Here is a 17,327-nt window from a genome sequence, read left to right as displayed (position 1 = left end):
CGGCTTCCTGTGTCCATACAAATTTGTCTTGCTTCTTCAGCAGAGCGAAGAAAGGTTGTCCTCGTTCTCCCATCCTAGCGACGAACCTACTTAGTGCCGCCATGCATCCGGTTAGCTTCTATACTTCCTTGAGTCTTGTAAGCGACTTCATGTTCTCGATTGCCTTGATCTTCTCGGGATTTGCTTCTATTCCTCTGCCAGAGACGAGGAAACCGAGCAGCTTGCCCGATGGTACTCCGAACATGCACTTCTCTAGATTGAGCATGAGGCGATATCGTCTGAGGTTGTCGTACGTTTCCCGCAGATCATCAATCAATGAGTCGCTTGTCTTGGTCTTGACAACAATGTCATCGACGTAGGCCTCGACATTGTTTCCGAGTTGGTTGCTAAGTGCGCCCTGGACCGTGTGCTAGAAAGTGTTTCCTGCGGTTATTAGTCCGAATGGCATCTTAACGTAGCAGAATACCCCGAACGGCGTGATGAATGCTGTCTTCTCCTCGTCCTCTTTCGCCATGCTGATTTGGTGGTAGCCGGAGTAAGCGTCGAGAAAGCTCAACAACTCACAACCGGCTATTGAGTCCACCAGTTGGTCTATTCGAGGGAGAGGGAAGTGATCCTTGGGACACGCCTTGTTGAGGTCGGTGAAATTGACACACATTCTCCATTTCCCGTTGGCCTTCTGCACCATGACTGGGTTGGCTAGCCACTCTGGATGGAGTACCTCTATGATGAAACCAGCTTTGAGAAGCTTGTCAAGCTCTTCTCGTATAGCTTGTTTTCGGTTTGGTGCAAATCTCCGCAGCTTTTGCTTTACTGGCTTGGCATCGGGTCGCACCATGAGTTTCTGCTCAATCACCTCCCTGGGTACTCCCGTCATGTCGGACGGCTGCCAAGCGAACACGTCAGCATTGTCTCGGAGAAAGGTGATAAGCGTGAGTTCCTATTTCTCGTTTAGTAATGCCCCGATCTTGACGGTCTTGTCGGGGTTGGCACTGGAGAGTGGACAATCTTGACTGCGCCATCCGGCTTCGGCGTCTTGGTTGTTTTGCTCACTTTCTTGGGTGGCTCAGCTGTGGCAGGAGGGCTGGGCGTGTGCTCGACCATGTCGAGGCTCCGCTTATCGCATTGCACTTCCAGCTTAGCATTCCCTTGAATAGTGATTGTTCCCTTCGGTCCCGACATCTTGAGCACTTGATACGCGTAGTGAGATGCGGCCATGAACTTCGCGAGTGCAGTTCTCCCAATGATGGCATTGTATGCTGTATCTAATTCAGCGACATCAAAGGTGATTTGCTCAGTTCGGAAGTTATTTGCTTGGCCGAAAGTCACAGGCAACGTAATTTTGCCCAATGGTTTAGACGATGACTGAGGAGTGATTCCATGGAAGGGTTGATCGGTGGGAGTCAACTCGCTTCGTGGAATCCCCATCGCGTCCAATGTGCTGGCGAAGAGAAGTTTGATTGAGCTGCCGCCGTCGATCAGAACTCGCGTGACCTTGATATTCCGAATAGTGGGTTCAACCACGATCGGATATTGCCCTGGGATGACAGCGGTCTTGGGGTGGTCCTCTTCAGAGAATTCTATCTTCTGTTCAGACCACTTCATCTTGGGCACAGCTCCCTGCCACGTCGAACAGACTTCATGTTCCACTTTCTTGTATTCTCGCTTTGAGGAGTATGCCGTGGAACCTCCGAAGATGTGCGAGACATGGAGATCGGAGTCTGGGTATGCTGAGTCCGATTCTTGAGTAGCCGCCTCAGCGTCCTTCTCGACCATGCGTACTCGTTTGCCTTTTTCCAATGCCATGTGTTTTGCGTGTGACTTTTTGAAAACAAGGCAATCTTCTGGAGAGTGTCTGTCCGACTTGTGTATCGGGCACCATGTTTTCTTCGTGTCGCTGCCTTGTGGGTCTGGGCGCTTCGGAGGGTCCGCGTATTCTGTTGCGAGAACTTCCGCTTGAGCTTTCCTTTTCCCACTTTTGCGATTTTTCTTCTTGCTTGTCTCAGGTGCGTCCTTGGCTGATTCCTTCTCTCCTCTGATCTTCGGTTTGTCGTTCTTGCGTCTCAGTGCGTCGTCCGCATGAGCGCATCGATCGACAATTTCGAATAATCTCCGAGTAGTCGTGACGCGTCTCGTTGCCAACTCCTGGGTAGTATATCGATCTCTGACACTGGACTTGAAGGTGCGGATTACAGAAGCGTCGGTGATTTCGGGGATTGTATTTCTGCACTCATTAAAGTGCCGAACATAATCCCTCAAGGATTCACCCGGGTTCTGTGTCAACGCATGTAGGTCGTCTTCGATCGCGTGGCGCTTGTAAGTTCCTTGGAAGTTGGCGACAAACTGCTGCCATAGGTCTGCCCACGAAGAAATCGAGTAGGGCGGGAGATGCATCAGCCATGAACGTGCAGAGCCTTTCAATGCAGTTGGCAAATAATTCGAGAACGCGTTGTCGTCCGCTCCGGCCGCGTAGAGTACCGTCCTGAAGGAATTATTCTGGGTCGGTACTCCCATCGTACTTCTCTATTGCTCCTGGTCGGAATCTATCAGGCCATCGGACATCACGCAGCGAACGACTGAAAGCTCTACACCCAGCGCTGGGGGCGGTGGGTTGTTGACGATCGTATGTCCTTCGTGGATGTCTATCTGATGATGAGGATGAGGAAGATGACGACGATGATGATGAGTCACTTGGTTCCGGTGTACGATTACGAGGACGTCGGCCGGGTTCTCGAGAATCCTGTCGTCGTCTCTCGTTGTTGTCCCGGCGCCGATCTCCATCGTCGTCATCATTATGGCGGCGTCCTCGACCAGTATCGCCCAGCATCCACCGTTCGCGATCGTCGTGATCGTGGCGGTTGTGGCGGTTATCACGGTCTCGGTCTTCGCTTGAACGGCCTCCTCGTTCTTCGTCATCGTGACGTCGTGAAGAGACGCGATGTCGGGAACGGTTCTCGTTGTCTCGCGTGCGTCGCGCTTCTCGGCGGCCATTCAGGTGATCGCGGAGATCGCCGGTGCCGCGAGGCGGAGGGGTGGCTCGATGAGGTGATTCCTACTGTTCAGGGTTTTCGCCATTAGCACCGCCAGTTGGTGGCTGTTCTGGGTGCGCTGCAGCAGCGGCCTCTTCGAACGCGTTGCTGAGGTTGGTCACTGATTCCCGTAGTCGTTCTGTCTACCGTGCGAGGTCATCGTTCAGAACGGGATCGTAAGGGGTTTCCCTCAGTATTGCGTTGACGGTACTGATGTGTTGGGCTGGTGTAGTCACTTAATTTTCGACTTCCGCATTAGCGCGCGCTGACGTGCTGGTCCCGTCGATAGCCAATACCTCGTGTGGCGTACTTGTTGACGATGAGCCATAGTCTTCGAGCAGGTGCAAGACTGATGGTTCGTGGGGATCGATGTCGATTACCCCAACAAATCGATCTGAAATCATCGTCGCTCCTTGTTCCTTGTCCTCATCCCTGAGGGGGATACGTGACTGCTGGACCTTAGGAGGTGACGTCTTCATGGCGCTGAGAAAGACCTTGCAGCTCGAGAGGTCGTGATTCTTTGTCTTGTGAATAGGACAATAGACATCATGAGTTGGAGAAGTACGCTGAAGTCCATGCTCTTTGCAGGCACGAATTTCAGCGTGGACGTTGAGAAAAACCCAACAGGCTTGCAAGGTGTGTTTTCTAGTTTTGTGGATAGGACACCAGGACCTTGTCACCTCGGAAGTCATCCTCGTCGGCTCGTGATTCTTGTCGAAAAGACAATGTTTGGCTGCACTAGGATCCTTCTCGGGCTCGGATGTCGTCGACGTTCCGTTCTCCGCTTCGGCGGGAGGATCCTTCGACATGGAGTCATCCAGGGTTGTAGCCACTGCGTTCTCGCTTCTGGTCATTGAAGGACCAGCCGAGATCGGCACCGTGGTGTAAACCGGGAAGACGATTTCACCGACTTGAGTCCACACCAGCATTGTTGAAGTGAGAACTCCTTGGTTGAGGTTGGTGTTGACGCTGTTGTCGACGAAGCTAGATGACATAGTAGTAGAACCTTGAGCACCAAGTCCCCTTACCTGGCGCGCCACTGTCGATGGAGGATACCCGTAGACCGGATATAGAAGGTATTGGGGTACGCTGGTACGAGGATCTACGTAATACGACATCAAGCAGACAGAAAACAAAGATTATACTGGTTCAGGCCCCTCGATAGGTAATAGCCCTAATCCAGTTGATATGAGATTATATGGTGGAAACCACATATTTCAAAGGGAAAGCGGAACTCAATGATACCGCCGAGATCGTAATCGAGAAGGTCCGACTAGATCTCCCGGCGACTTAGCTCCTATAGGCTTCAACTCCGTAGGCTGTGGGGGATGTGTTGGCTATGAGATTCGATGCCTTAGGTCCTCCCGGGGGGTCCCTTTTATATCGCAGGTCAACTGGTCTCCAAGTAGGACTCGGAGACATTGGACCCAGCACGATACAATGACGACCCAGTCCTGTCCGAGTAGGACTCCTTCCATCTGTGAACTCCGTGGCGAATTTCCTTAACGTATGCCGAAAACGTCCGTATACACGCAAGTATACCATATATATATATCGAAGGGCAGAGGGTATACCTTTCCCGTAACCTGACAGTTTTTTTTTAAGTTCCCTGTAAAAACATTAAAGGAAGGGTGACTGTGGAAATAATTTGTGTGTTAGTGATATATTGAATTAATGGAGCTATCTTTTTTTCATGTACTCCCCTCGTTTTATAATATCATATTATAAGTCGTTTGATTTTTTTTTCTTAGTCAAACTCCTTAGAGTATAACCATTGTAAAAAATATAGTAATATTTTTAATGCAAAAGAAACATTGTATCAAAATATATTTAAAATTAAATTTAATGAAACTAATTTGGTGTCATAAATGTTGCTAATTTTTCTAGAAATTTCGTCAAACCTAAAAAAAATTTGATAAAAAAGTTAAACGACTTATAATTCATCCGAAACGGAGGAGTGAGTAAGTAAAAGTAGAGCGCAGAAAAGGCATATAGAGTTGTTTGAATGAGTTTGTCCTATATATGGCTTGGTTTAGTTCTCCAAAAGTTTTTTCTAAAAACATCACATCGAATCTTTGAACACATGCATGAAACAATAAATATAGATTAAAAGAAAATTAATTGCACAGTTAGGGAGAAATCACAAGACGAATCTTTTGAGCCTAATTAATCTATGAATTAATTAGGCTTAAAGATTCGTCTCGCAGTTTCCAGACAAGTTATGAAATTAGTTTTTTTCATTTGTGTTCAAAAATCTCTTTCGATATCCGATCAAACATATGATATGACACACAAACGTTTCCAGTCGCGAATTAAACAGGCCCTTGCCGTATGCATATGTAACTTGTACGTACGACAAGAAAGAAATACGGGCGCGAAAAGCAGCCTGAGCAATAAGTAGGCAACAGGGACAGTGTTGTGACCAAGCAGCACACACTTTTGAGAGTATAAAAGAGCAAATTATTAGGTGCTGCATGTCGCTTGTACCTCGCCATCATTGCACCATATAACTTGCCAGCCATCTCGGAAGCAAACTCATGCCCATCTTTGCATGCATGCATGCACGCTCCCCATGTAGTATCAAGTTTCATGTTTTTGCACTTGGAGAGAGCTAGTACAACTAGGGAGGAACAAAAAGGATTACTACATGATCTAATTAATTAATTAATTAAACAGAAGCAAACTCCAAACCAGACCGCTCAAAAGCTTAAACATAGTTTGGGAGAAAGAAAAGAAGGAAAAAACTAAGAGGTGACAAGAACAAACACTTGATCATGATCATGCTTCCATGTTTGCTAGCTTGGTGTGGTCGCTAGCTAAGCTAGCTTAGGCTACTCCAAGAACGTCTCCATTAGGTCCGAGTAGACGCCGCCCTCGTGTGGGCCCCTGTACTCCATCCCTTGCTGCTGCTGCGGCGGCGCCGGCGCCGTCGACGCCGACACCGACGGGGACGTCGACGTGGTGGACGAGCTCATCCTCGCCGGCAACGTGAAGCTCCTCTTGAACTTGGTGCTCTGGGCGCTCTCCATCCTCCTCGCCTTGTTGGAGTGGCTCTCCAGGCTCAGGTACTCCTCCACGTTCTCCGCGCCGCCGTGCCCCGCGTCCTGCGCCGCCGCCGCCGTCTTGCTCCCGTCGTCCGCGCCGCCGCCTCCGCCGCCGCCGAAGAGGAACTTCGCGTCCTCGGTCCGGCCGGTGAGCGCGGTGAAGAACGACAGCCCGTTGGGCCATTTCAGGTCGCCCTCGGGCGCCTCCCCGCCGTGCTGCTGCGGCGCCGCCATCGGCTGCTGCTGGTGGTGGTGGTGCTCGTCCATGTGCTGCGGCTGCTTGGCCGCCGCCGCCGGCGGGAGATGGAACAGGTGGCTCTCATCCTTGCCGCCGCCGGGGAAGGGCGGCATTGGCCGGGACGACGGGTGGAACGCGGCCGGCCCGGGCGGGAAGAGCGGCGACGCGCCGGGCGGGAGCTGCGGCGGCGCGTGGCCCGGCCAGTTGAAGAGCTGCGGCGGCGGCGGCTGCTGCTGCTTAAGCGGGAACGACGACGGCGACGGCGAGGTCCCCCGCGAGGAGGAGAAGAGCTGGGAGAGGAAGAAGCCCGACTGGTAGCCGAGCGACTCGAACATGTGCCGCATCCGCAGCACGAAGTGCAGGTCCTCCGGTATCTGCACAGTTAGCGTACGTACGTTTTGCCCAATTAGCTAGTGCCCCCCACAAACACGTCCACGTCGGCGTCTTTGACCAACGCGACAAAAACAAGTCAAGAAAGGGCCATGTCTCACTGTACCTCTCGGTACTAAATGCATATGACACATTTTATTCGGTCTGTTGCGTGGAGTAACTTTAACCGTTATTTTCGTATCAAAAAATATATATATATAACAATTGCCCCTATAAAGATACTCCCTCTGTTCCAAAATATAATGTATAACCACTCTTAATCCAAAGACCAAGAAACAATTATTATCATCTCCTAGTTTAGATCACCCTAATAAATATAATACATGCATCCAATAGAATTAGAGATCTCGAGAGTGGAGAATTTAAAAAAATAATAGTTTAATGGAGAAGAGAAATTAATTGTATGCATGCCTTATATTATGTAACATCTAAAAAAAGTAGTTGTGCCTTATATTATATTATGGAACGGAGGGAGTAATATCCAATAAAATTGTAATGTTGCACAGCCATTTATAATGTAAAATCTACCTATGTAGTACACCATCCGTCTTAAAAAAAACCAAGGTCATACTAAGATATAACGCATCCCAGATTCGATTCGTTGTAATAGGATGCATCACATTATAGTATGATGTTAGTTTATTTTAGAACGGATGGAGTATAATTTACGTTTTTTAACTGAACATTCAGAGAACTATTGATGATGGAAGTTTAAAAGATATAATAGAATAAAATTAACAATGTTATATATTAAAAAAATAGAGGGAGCAATATATAGCTGTACTCACGATCTTGCAAGAGCCAAGCTGAAGAAGGCCATGGCCAGCTTGGATCACTGCTATGGTCTACAAGCAAATTAAGCAAAAGTTTAGCATCACTAATAAATATCAATCACAAACTAAGACGAGCATGTAAAAGATCTAGGTGAACAGAAGTGCATGCCTGGATGCCAGAGGCGAACTGATCAGTCCATTCGGGAGGAAGCTGCAAAAGCAAAAGCATGAGAGGGGAATTTGGTTAAGTTCTCACAGGAATAAAGCTTAGCCGTGACTGTGATCGGCGGCGTTAATTCTATACTAGCTTGGTGATATCCTGATGAGAGAGTGAGAGAGAGCATCCAATTCCTCTCTTCTTTTTGGGGGAGCAGAGCAGACGAGCAGATTTGATGCAAAGCCTGAGAACTCCCCAGAGACATGTCGATATATCTCTCTCGGGCTCTTTTACTGTTTACCTGTTTTTTCCTCTTTTTTTTGCCTCATTCCCGCAGTAAAAACATGAGACCTACCACTGTTGCTGTGGCAGTGTGCTGAGCTTGTTTTTGCAAGTGATTAATGAGGTGTGTAGTAGTAGCAGTAATAAGGTCTCTTCCCCCCAAAAGCAAGGGGGCCAGGGGGCTCTGCAGAAAGAGAAAGGAGGAGAGTGCAGGAGATGGTACATACGGCATCAAAAGAGCTCTGCCAGTAGTTGGCGATGTTGGGCTCGCATTCAGAAGGTTCCTTGAAGACCCATTTGTGACATTTATCAGACGCCACCTTTCCCATCAGCCTGCAGCAGCACCCACCAGCGGTCCAGATCAAAATCATCGTCTTACCAACATCACGCTCAAAAGCTCGGTAGTAGTAGTAGAACAAAGTGAAAGCGACCAGATTAACGCAATTACCAGTAGTAATTACCCAAATTAATCCCCAATACAGTAGCCAAACAGAGATATTACTATATTACTGTGCTAAAGTCATCGACACGCTCACATAGACGTACAGATGGACGCAGAATCACAAGAAAAGGTACAGAAAAAAAAATTCTATCATTTCCATCTGCTTGAAACATTTTTTTTACAATTCTGCTGCTCCTGCTGCTGTGTAGAGTTTTGTTGTGCGCGTAGCAGAGGGGCGTTGTTAATCCGCAGACAAAGCCCGCAATTAAGCCACTGACGCGCCGGGATTTGTTTATGCGATACGAGGCACCGCCCCCACGCACCCCAACGAACGTGCGCACGTGACAGCCCTCGCCTAAAGCCACTGACTTAGGAGGGGGTAAGTGGCTGTTAATTTGTAGTTTACCCACGCCTCTGCCCACGCATAATGACCCCCGCTGCACCACGCGTGATGTGATGCCCCGGCGTCGTCAAAACCAAACCAAATCCGAAAATCAACCAAACCCTAGGTTAACTAATTCAAACCACACACACTGATTTAAACCCAAAAGCAAAGCAGGCGAGCAAGGAACGGTAGATAAATATTGGAACAAATTTAAAGCGAAAAAGATGAAAAAAAAGCACACGCCCATCCCATCGATCTCCTCCCCTTTCCTCCTCTCTCTGGTGACTGGTCGTACTAGTGTAGTACTACTGGTTGGGCCAAAATAGAGTTGCACTTTCACACACTAAGAGCGAGGATAACAGTAGTCTATAAGCAAGTTATATGCTTATGTGGAAGAGAGAGATAAATAAAAGTGGGGAGTGTTGGTTCTCATGCAAGGGCTAACTGTATACAAACTCTAAAAAATATGCATTAAATTCATAGTGAGAGAAAGAGAGAGGACGAAGAAAATAAAGATAACCTTATACTCAACCTACTATACATGTTAGCTTTAATATTGACTAATAGAAAGTAGTGAACTCTACTATTAAACTTGCTCTAAGACGGCGACGACGACGACGCAGGAATCATGGGGAAACTATTAGCATTAATCGCGCATGCAGGGGTCCTAATCCAAGAACAGGGCGGGTGACACGGTCGAGCGAAGAAATCCGCAGCTGCGATGCGATAGAGAGGCTGACATGACTACCAAATCGAGTCGTCGACTGACTCCACGAGAACCAAGGGGGCAAAAAACACTCGAAACTGTACACGATTACGCACTGCATCACCTACCCAGCACCCACCCTTCTCCGTAGTTGTAGAGCTGGATGGACATCTTGCTGAAGGCCTTGCGGACGGGGTCCTCGCCGTCGATGTCCTCCAGGCACTCCGCCACCCGCGGCCGGCAGAACCCGTCCTCCCACATCAGCATCCTGCATACATATATGATATATCCCCAGATTGATAACTACACACACGATCGATCGATTGGTTGGGGGTGCGTGCGTATATATGCTCAATTGCTCACTTACAGGCTGCCGTTGTCGTCGCCGACCTTGCACCCGTTGCCGCCGCGGCACCGCCTTCGACGACATATATATAGGGAGAAGAGATGAGATGAGAGTTTGAGGCAAAAATTCATAGGAGGGGTGGTAATTAATTAAGTGGTACACATACGGGCGAGGACGGATGGTCCAGAAGACGGAGTAAGTCCAGTCGGAGTTGAGGCAGACGTTGCGGAGGGCCTCGTGGAGAGCCATCATCCCGGCGGCCTCTTTGCTGCGCGCGTGATCCCCTCCTCCTCCTCCCCCTCCCCCTCCCCCTGCCGCCCCGGAGCCCACCATTTCTTTCACTTCTTTCCACCTCCTCTTCTTCTTCTCTCACTCTCTCTTTCACTGCTCCGGCGCTAGCTAGGTAGCTAAGCTAGAGCTAAGATAGATGGTAAAAACTCCGTGGTTTTGGCTGCTCTTTGAGGCTACGGCCTTGCTGGTCGGTCTCTTTTTGATCGTTTCTTGGGGTTTTCTCGGGGGAGGGTGAGGTAGAGTGAGGGTGAAGAGGGACTACTAGTAGGAGTAGAGCTTAGCTTAGCTGAGCTGAGCTTTGGCTGTGTCTCTCTCTTCACTCTCTCACCTCCTGCTGCTGCTGCTTGGCCTGTCTCTCTCGAATTGCTGTTTTTAACTTGGGCAGTGGGGAGGGTAAACCGAAAGGCGACGGCTAGCGGCGGAGGGAGACTGGACGTGGTAGTGTTTGACTACACATATTTTTACATATTTTTATATATTTATTTATTTATGGGTTGTATATATGATGAGGTGAGCCGGTGATAAAGCTCGCTGCGGAGGTATGCATGGTTGATTTGGTTATAGAGGGACTTTATTAATGCTCCATCTTTCCTAAATTGATCGTTATAAAATTTAAAATTATTTAAATTGATCATCATATAACCACATGGACACGGATTTCATCAGAATACAATTAATGCAGCATGAGAGAATATATGCATTCTAAGGTGTAATTGATATGGTGTTTTAATCGATGCATGTATTGTGGAAAAATGTGTGCATGATATTTAGATTGATGTGATTTAAATTATCTTTGTCTTGGTGCAGAGTATGATGATTAATTTGGAAAGAAGAGAGTAATACCGAAACAATAGGTCAATAGACTTATTTGGTTTAGTACTTATCTCTTATCAATATTTTAATAGAATGACATTGCAAATGAGTGTGTCCAATTGATGCTAATTGAGAGTCAAATTCTATACTATGATTTTAGTCTTAAACATTATCACTAATTCTATCTCACATTATGACCATGTTTATATTTTAATAGAATGACTTTTTTAGTATTTAATGCCTTATGACAGTTGCTAACATTGTATATGGCTACTCGTAAGATCTTATGGCTCTTTCTTATAGCACATTGTAGATGTCTTATAATTTATTATCAACCATTTGGTTTCAAACCAAATCATGATATTTACTTTTAAAATTACAAAAATAAAATAATTGGGCGTGTTTTCGTATCAATCCTCTATACATGCCAATGTGCAATTCGTACAAGTACGTGAGGATTGTGGCTAAATGAAAAGTTTGCTGTGATATACTCCATCCGTTTAAACATATTTGATGTTTTAAGATAAAATTCAGATTTTTTTTTAAATTCTGACCATCAATAACTTCTTAAATGCTTAGTTTGCAAACAAAACAAATGATATGTATAGATTTGTGCCAAAAAGCACTATCATAATTATGTAAACTTATTTCAGAATTTGCAGTGTGAAATTTGAGATTATAAATGTAAACTTATTTCAGAATTTGCAGTGTGAAATTTGACATTATAAATGTAAGTTTTCTAATTTACATCGTAAGACAAAACTGAAATGTTTTGTGATAAAAATGTGATGTCATAATTATAACTAGTCTCGCACATGTACTTATTTGTTGCCTTTAGTTTACCCTCGTGCCTAGCTAGGGATGGGCCGGGCTTGGCTTATGAATGCATACAAAATTGGAATAAGTTCATTTGAGGTCCCTTAATTTGACAACGAATCCGATTTTCGTCGAACCGGAAAACCAGATAAAACGGGTCTCTCAACTATTAAAACATGTGTAATATAAGTCCCAAGGCAGTATGCGACTGGTTTTGTCCTCCGTGGCAATTTCAACAGCGCTGAGTTAGCGTGGGCCGGCGGGAGAAGCTAGCTTTGTAGAGGAAGGACGCCATCGGTTGCCGTCGACGACGGTGGTGGCAAGGCGGACAAGGAAGGCGAGACCCGGGAGCACGGTGTCGTCTTCCCCTCACTGCACCCCTCCTCCCCTATTCTTCCCCAGACCTGCATGGGAGCCAGCCTCACCACCCACCGGAGGCAGCGTCCCATCCCTATTTCACTCGGGAGCCGCTAGAGCGCCGCCGCTTGTCCTCCTCCCTCCACGACCCCACGTGAACGATGCTTCCGCCGCCCACATCTCTGCCTCCTCCCACATCGTCGCAATAGTAGGTGGTGGTGGTGGTTGCCGCAGAGATGACTCTACGGTGGTGTGCCATCGTCAGAGCTAGGACGATGAACCCAAGAGCTGGTCGGCGGTGGTGGCACGAATCAGTGGCGTAGAGTAGCCAGTGGAGAAATAAATCAGGGCGGCGGATATCGAAGTCGATGGGCGGAGGCCCCCTCCGCTCGCTGGCCATTAGCCATGGCTCGAGCCCCGCCCTTCCCCCCCCTTACTCCTCGTCTCCTCCTTGCTCACAGTTGCCGCTGCGGCGGCTGCATTCGTCAGCCTCGAGTCCTTCTAGGCGACGGCAGCCGCCCGCCACCCCTCCGCCGGCAACCTTCAGCGCCCTCCCTGCCCCTGGTCTTCTACTAGCTCACGGCCTCTTCACCATCTTCGTCATCCCCCTCATCTGATTCCCCTCCCTGATCTTCAATTGGTTCTTCATCGATTGCGGCGCCCCCTTCATCCTTATTGCGTACCCGCATATCCTCCTCTGACGCCATGCCACCGAATAGATTCGTCGGATGGCCTGCCCCAAACACCAGCCGGCGAGATGTATGGTTCTACGAACCACGTCGTCACCACATCAACTTCACTGCGTCTGTAGATTGAACATCAAGCACCCTACTAGCAAACACTAGGTAGAGATTTAAAGGAGCCACTATCGTCGTCGAACAGGACTCCTCCTTCCACCCAGTCCGATCCGTATCACGAAGATGGAAAATGAGGCCAACTCCCGATCCCCTGGTGGCACTTAGGGTTTCCACGGAGCGAGACAACTTTTCAGCTATATTTGATGGACTAAAGCACATCTTTAAAAAAAAATATTATCTCCATGCTAAAATAACTTTGTTTTTAGCCAATATTATGTACCGACACAGGATCTAAAAGACTATAATATCTTTCATTTTATCAAGTCGCAATGTGTTTGTCCTCAACTTTATCAAGTATAAATCCATTTGTTGTTACTTATTAAATTATATTATAATGATTGCTTAAAAATTAATTTTTTCGTCAGACAAATAGATAGGACAAAGATAAAACTATTTTGGAACAATGAAGGGATTATTTTCTCACACGAAAACTTTAGTCAGCCATCACCACGGTCCTGACGGCGCCCATTGTTTTTTTCTGCGTTGGCGGCCCAGTAGTTGGCAGCATAGCAAAGGTAAAAGCGGCGTGGTCGGGTCCCTCGTATTGTTGTACTCTACCGGGACCCCATACCGTACGTTCTACTCTATGTCTAGTTTTATTTCATACCTCACCCATACAGCCATACTGTTCCATTCCATGGACATATAACAGTACATTTGTTCTGCAGACTCGTTTCTTCGACAACATAGCATATCTGACGCCACCTTTAAAGACAGAAGTCACAGAAACTATACCAGGCATCGTCCTGAATGAACAGCGCGCTCCACTTTTGGCTTTACTCATGCTAAGTACAACGACCTATATATGTGATTGCTATCTAGTATGAAAAGCAAAATTTGTTTTACTCCAAAAACGAAATACAGTCCATCTAGTAGATATTTTATACTCCCCTACAATCATAAATGGTTAAAATATCTCTTTAAGGTCGTCAGTGGTTTTATTACGTACTTTGACATTTAAATAACTTTGTTTTTAATGACATGGCAACTTAATTTGCTTTTTTTCATCTCAGAAGAAAACCGGATGCTTCTGTTAGCTAATCCGGATAGTCCGGTTTTAGAAAGTTCAAAAGTAAAGTTTGTGTTCTTCACGATTTTATTATGGATTCAACTTGTATAAATGGTAAGACCTATCAACCCTATAAATATAAAGGGTCATATGGCCGATTGACATATCCAATCCAATCGACAAAATCAATCTATTACTTTTTACTTCTATCTCTTTGCACTTTACCCTTCCAAACCCTTATTTCTATCCTACCTTCGTCTCTACAGCGATTGAAGGCGCTCTAGGTGGTCTGCGGACCCTAGAGCAACCCTTGGTGGACCTGCTCCAATGGGGTCGGTGTTTGTAGGCCTAGTAGAAAATAAACAGACCAGTGGGTGACCCGACCGACCACTTGGTTCACTAGTTCACTAGTTTGACCGGTGGGCTAGGCGATCGAACCGATGTTCACATCGTGCATGTATTCCCTTCTATTTGTTGGATAGCCTGATGGCTAGGACTTGGAGCCTCCAACAAACCAGGGTTCGATTCCCACATATTGCAACTTTCCTTGATCAGTTCATCCAGTCCAGAACAGTTTGAATACATGTCTGGTCTTTGGAGGAAACCAAGCCGTGCTGACATCTGGTTCCGGCCTTTTTTTGGTCGAATTGCCGGTCCGATCAGGCTTTTTTTCTATTATGTATGTAGGTTTTCACAGTGAGTTTGTGAATACAGGATACTCCTGTTTCTAGAACTAGATATTTAGCCGATATTTGCACCAACAAAAATTTTGGCGACTCTGCTAGGGATGAAAAGCAAGCCATCGACTACAATGAACAGTGAGGATGATCTTTCCAATGTCGACGCTAAGAACGTCGGCTTACTCTAGCAACTTCCCGAGGAGGTTTGTCAACTGTTGGAGGAACGCAAGAATGCCATGACGAGGAAGTTATGCTGGCGGTGAGGGCAAGCTACAAAGTAGATTGACATGGTGTCTCGAGGATATCGCGTTTCCCTCCCCTACGGATGCCAAAACTGAGGTAAAAGCTAATGTGACTCATCTTCTACCATTACCCTTATCGAGTGACGAAACATGCTTGCTGAGAAAACAAGAATCCATAATTTCCTTGGCGGTAAAAAACCAACAAGTATTGCATGAAAATTGCAAAGGTTCATTATTCCGTCGGCTGACCGCCAAGTAAAAACTGTCAAGTCTAGAAAGTTAGGGATATTCAGATTTGTTGGCTGGTAACCGTAAGGGAATATCTTTTTGGTGGTTGGACCGCTAAGCAAATTAAGAAGATTGCGAGCTTTTGAAAGCGTCAAGAAATATAACCTTGTCGGTCTGGACTAACAAGGATATATATTTCCTTTGCTGCCGAGAAACCGCCAAGAAAATTATTTATTCTTGACAGTTGAACCGCCAAGGAAATTACTTATTCTTGATAGTTAGTACCGCCAAAAAAAGATTATCCTTGTCGGTCTGGGCTGCCAAGAATAACTTTTTGATGTCCAAAACTGCGTCTTTCCCTGACAGTCACCATGCGTCATTCTTGCAGGCGCATTCTGGATTTATTTAATGAAAAAGGTAGAGAAACACTTGATAAAAAGCCTTTAGTTGTTGATAATACTGCTTTTACTCTTAGTCATAATAAGCAACACGAGGTTACTGCCCCTGGTTCATCTACTACTAAAAAATGACTTTCCTGTACAGGGATATCTTTAGATTGCAGACGGACCATAACTAGTTGTTTACGAAAATCGTCCTCTATTTTTGTGTGCGGCTCAAAAGGACCGCACGGAAAAATTGATTTTCGCATGCCTCTTAAATGGACCGTATGAAAAATGAGCCTATTTTCATAGGCGGACCTCTTAAAAGGCCCGCACGCAAAAATACCCATCCCTCTTTTCCCTCTCACTCACTTTAAATTTTTCATCTCTCTCTCTTTTATTCCCACTCATCCCTCTCTCTCCTCTCCTCTCTATCTCTTTCTCTTCTCTCCTCTCCTCTAGCTTCTCCTCTCCTCTCCGCGGCTCAGCGGTGACGCCGACACGGTGGCGGCCGGGAGTGGCGGCGAGCGAGGCGACTAGGTGGCGGGATCGGGAGTGGGGAGGCGACGAGGCGGGAGGTGGCGGCCAGCGTGCTCGCGTTGAGGCGAGGTGATGGGCTTGGGCGTGGCGGCGAGCGGCTCGGCGGATTGCGGCGGCCGGCGTGCTCGCGTCGGTGGGCGCGTGGAAGGCGGCGAGGGGCGACCGGCCCCGCCCAGATCTGCGCGGATCTGGCGGCGGTGGCGGCGGCCGGCGGTCAGTCGGGAGGAGGCGTGGCGGCAGCGGATCTGACGACAACGACGGCGACGGCAGCTTCTAGGGTTAGGGTTCGGATTTTTTATTTTATCTTATTTTTCGGTTTTTTATTTTTGCGTGCGGGCGAAATATGCATCCGCACGTGAAAACCCTTTTTCACCGCATGCAAAAATTCTTTTTTAAGTAATGATCGTCAATGGCTTTTCTTCCAGAAAAAAACAATTCCCGTATGGAATGTCATGAATTTTTATGAGTCAGACTGAAGGGTCGAGTAATGCACTTGCTGTCGTGCCATCATACCCAGAACCCTTCACGAGCGTTCTTGGTTCGGCTAGTGGACGGTCCGTCTCCGCAAGCGCTGAGGCACGACACGACGGCAGCCGCCCGCCGGCATATGCCGGTAGCTCCTTTGGTCGTCTGGCACAGGCTACTGAACTGCCGTCTGCTTCTGCAGTAGTTAGGCAGAGAGGATTGGCGGAGCTAGGATATAGAATAGAGGTGATCCAACTATTTACACCCAAATTTGACACCTAGGTTTAAATTAAGGAATTATTGCTAAGAGTTGAAAAAATCGTCGGTTTCCTCCATAGGGCCGTTCTGTTGACACCTAGGTTCAAATTAAGGAATTATTGCTAAGAGTTGGAAAAATCGTCGGTTTCCTCCATAGGGCTGTTCTGACCGCCGTATGTTGGCCGGTCAGACCGTTACTTGAGGGCCGGTATGACCGAAGGTGTGTGGCCGGTCAGACCTGCAGACTCTGTGCCCAAGTTTGCTTTTGTCAGGTCTCGGGTTTTCTTGCTTGGGAAGGTATCACTACTGGAGAAACCATCTTGGCTACGTTGGCTAAAAACCACATTTGTCCCGGTTTAAATAGAAACTGGGACTAAAGATCATTTTTCGTCCTGGATTAGAACTTCAGTGATCTTTAGTCCTGGGTGGTGTGGGACTAAGAAATCATCTTTAGTCCCGGTTCATTCAATATCAGGACGTGGCAGGCACCCTATTATCTTTAGTCCCGTTTGATATTTAAAACCGGTTGTTTATATCAACCCGGAGGAAAGATAAAAAAAAAACGCGTGCATGAGGGATCTAGAAAAAATCGCACGCGG

General features: G+C 47.1%; 1 protein-coding gene across 1 annotated transcript; it reads right to left on the bottom strand.

Annotated features, from left to right (window-relative positions):
* Positions 1 to 5,553: 5,553 nt before the first annotated feature.
* LOC4350435 (Protein RICE SALT SENSITIVE 3) lies at positions 5,554 to 10,429 on the bottom strand. The gene is given in 7 exon segments (NM_001423191.1): positions 5,554 to 6,685; positions 7,490 to 7,546; positions 7,644 to 7,685; positions 8,141 to 8,246; positions 9,586 to 9,714; positions 9,814 to 9,864; positions 9,959 to 10,429. Coding segments are annotated over 7 exon segments (1,377 nt in total). The 5' UTR covers positions 10,126 to 10,429; the 3' UTR covers positions 5,554 to 5,860.
* Positions 10,430 to 17,327: the final 6,898 nt, after the last annotated feature.

Source organism: Oryza sativa, chromosome 11, assembly GCF_034140825.1.
Source record: "Oryza sativa Japonica Group chromosome 11, ASM3414082v1".
Lineage (NCBI taxonomy): Eukaryota > Viridiplantae > Streptophyta > Magnoliopsida > Poales > Poaceae > Oryza > Oryza sativa.
Note: the sequence above shows the minus strand (reverse complement) of the source record. Positions and strands in the feature narration are given on the sequence as shown.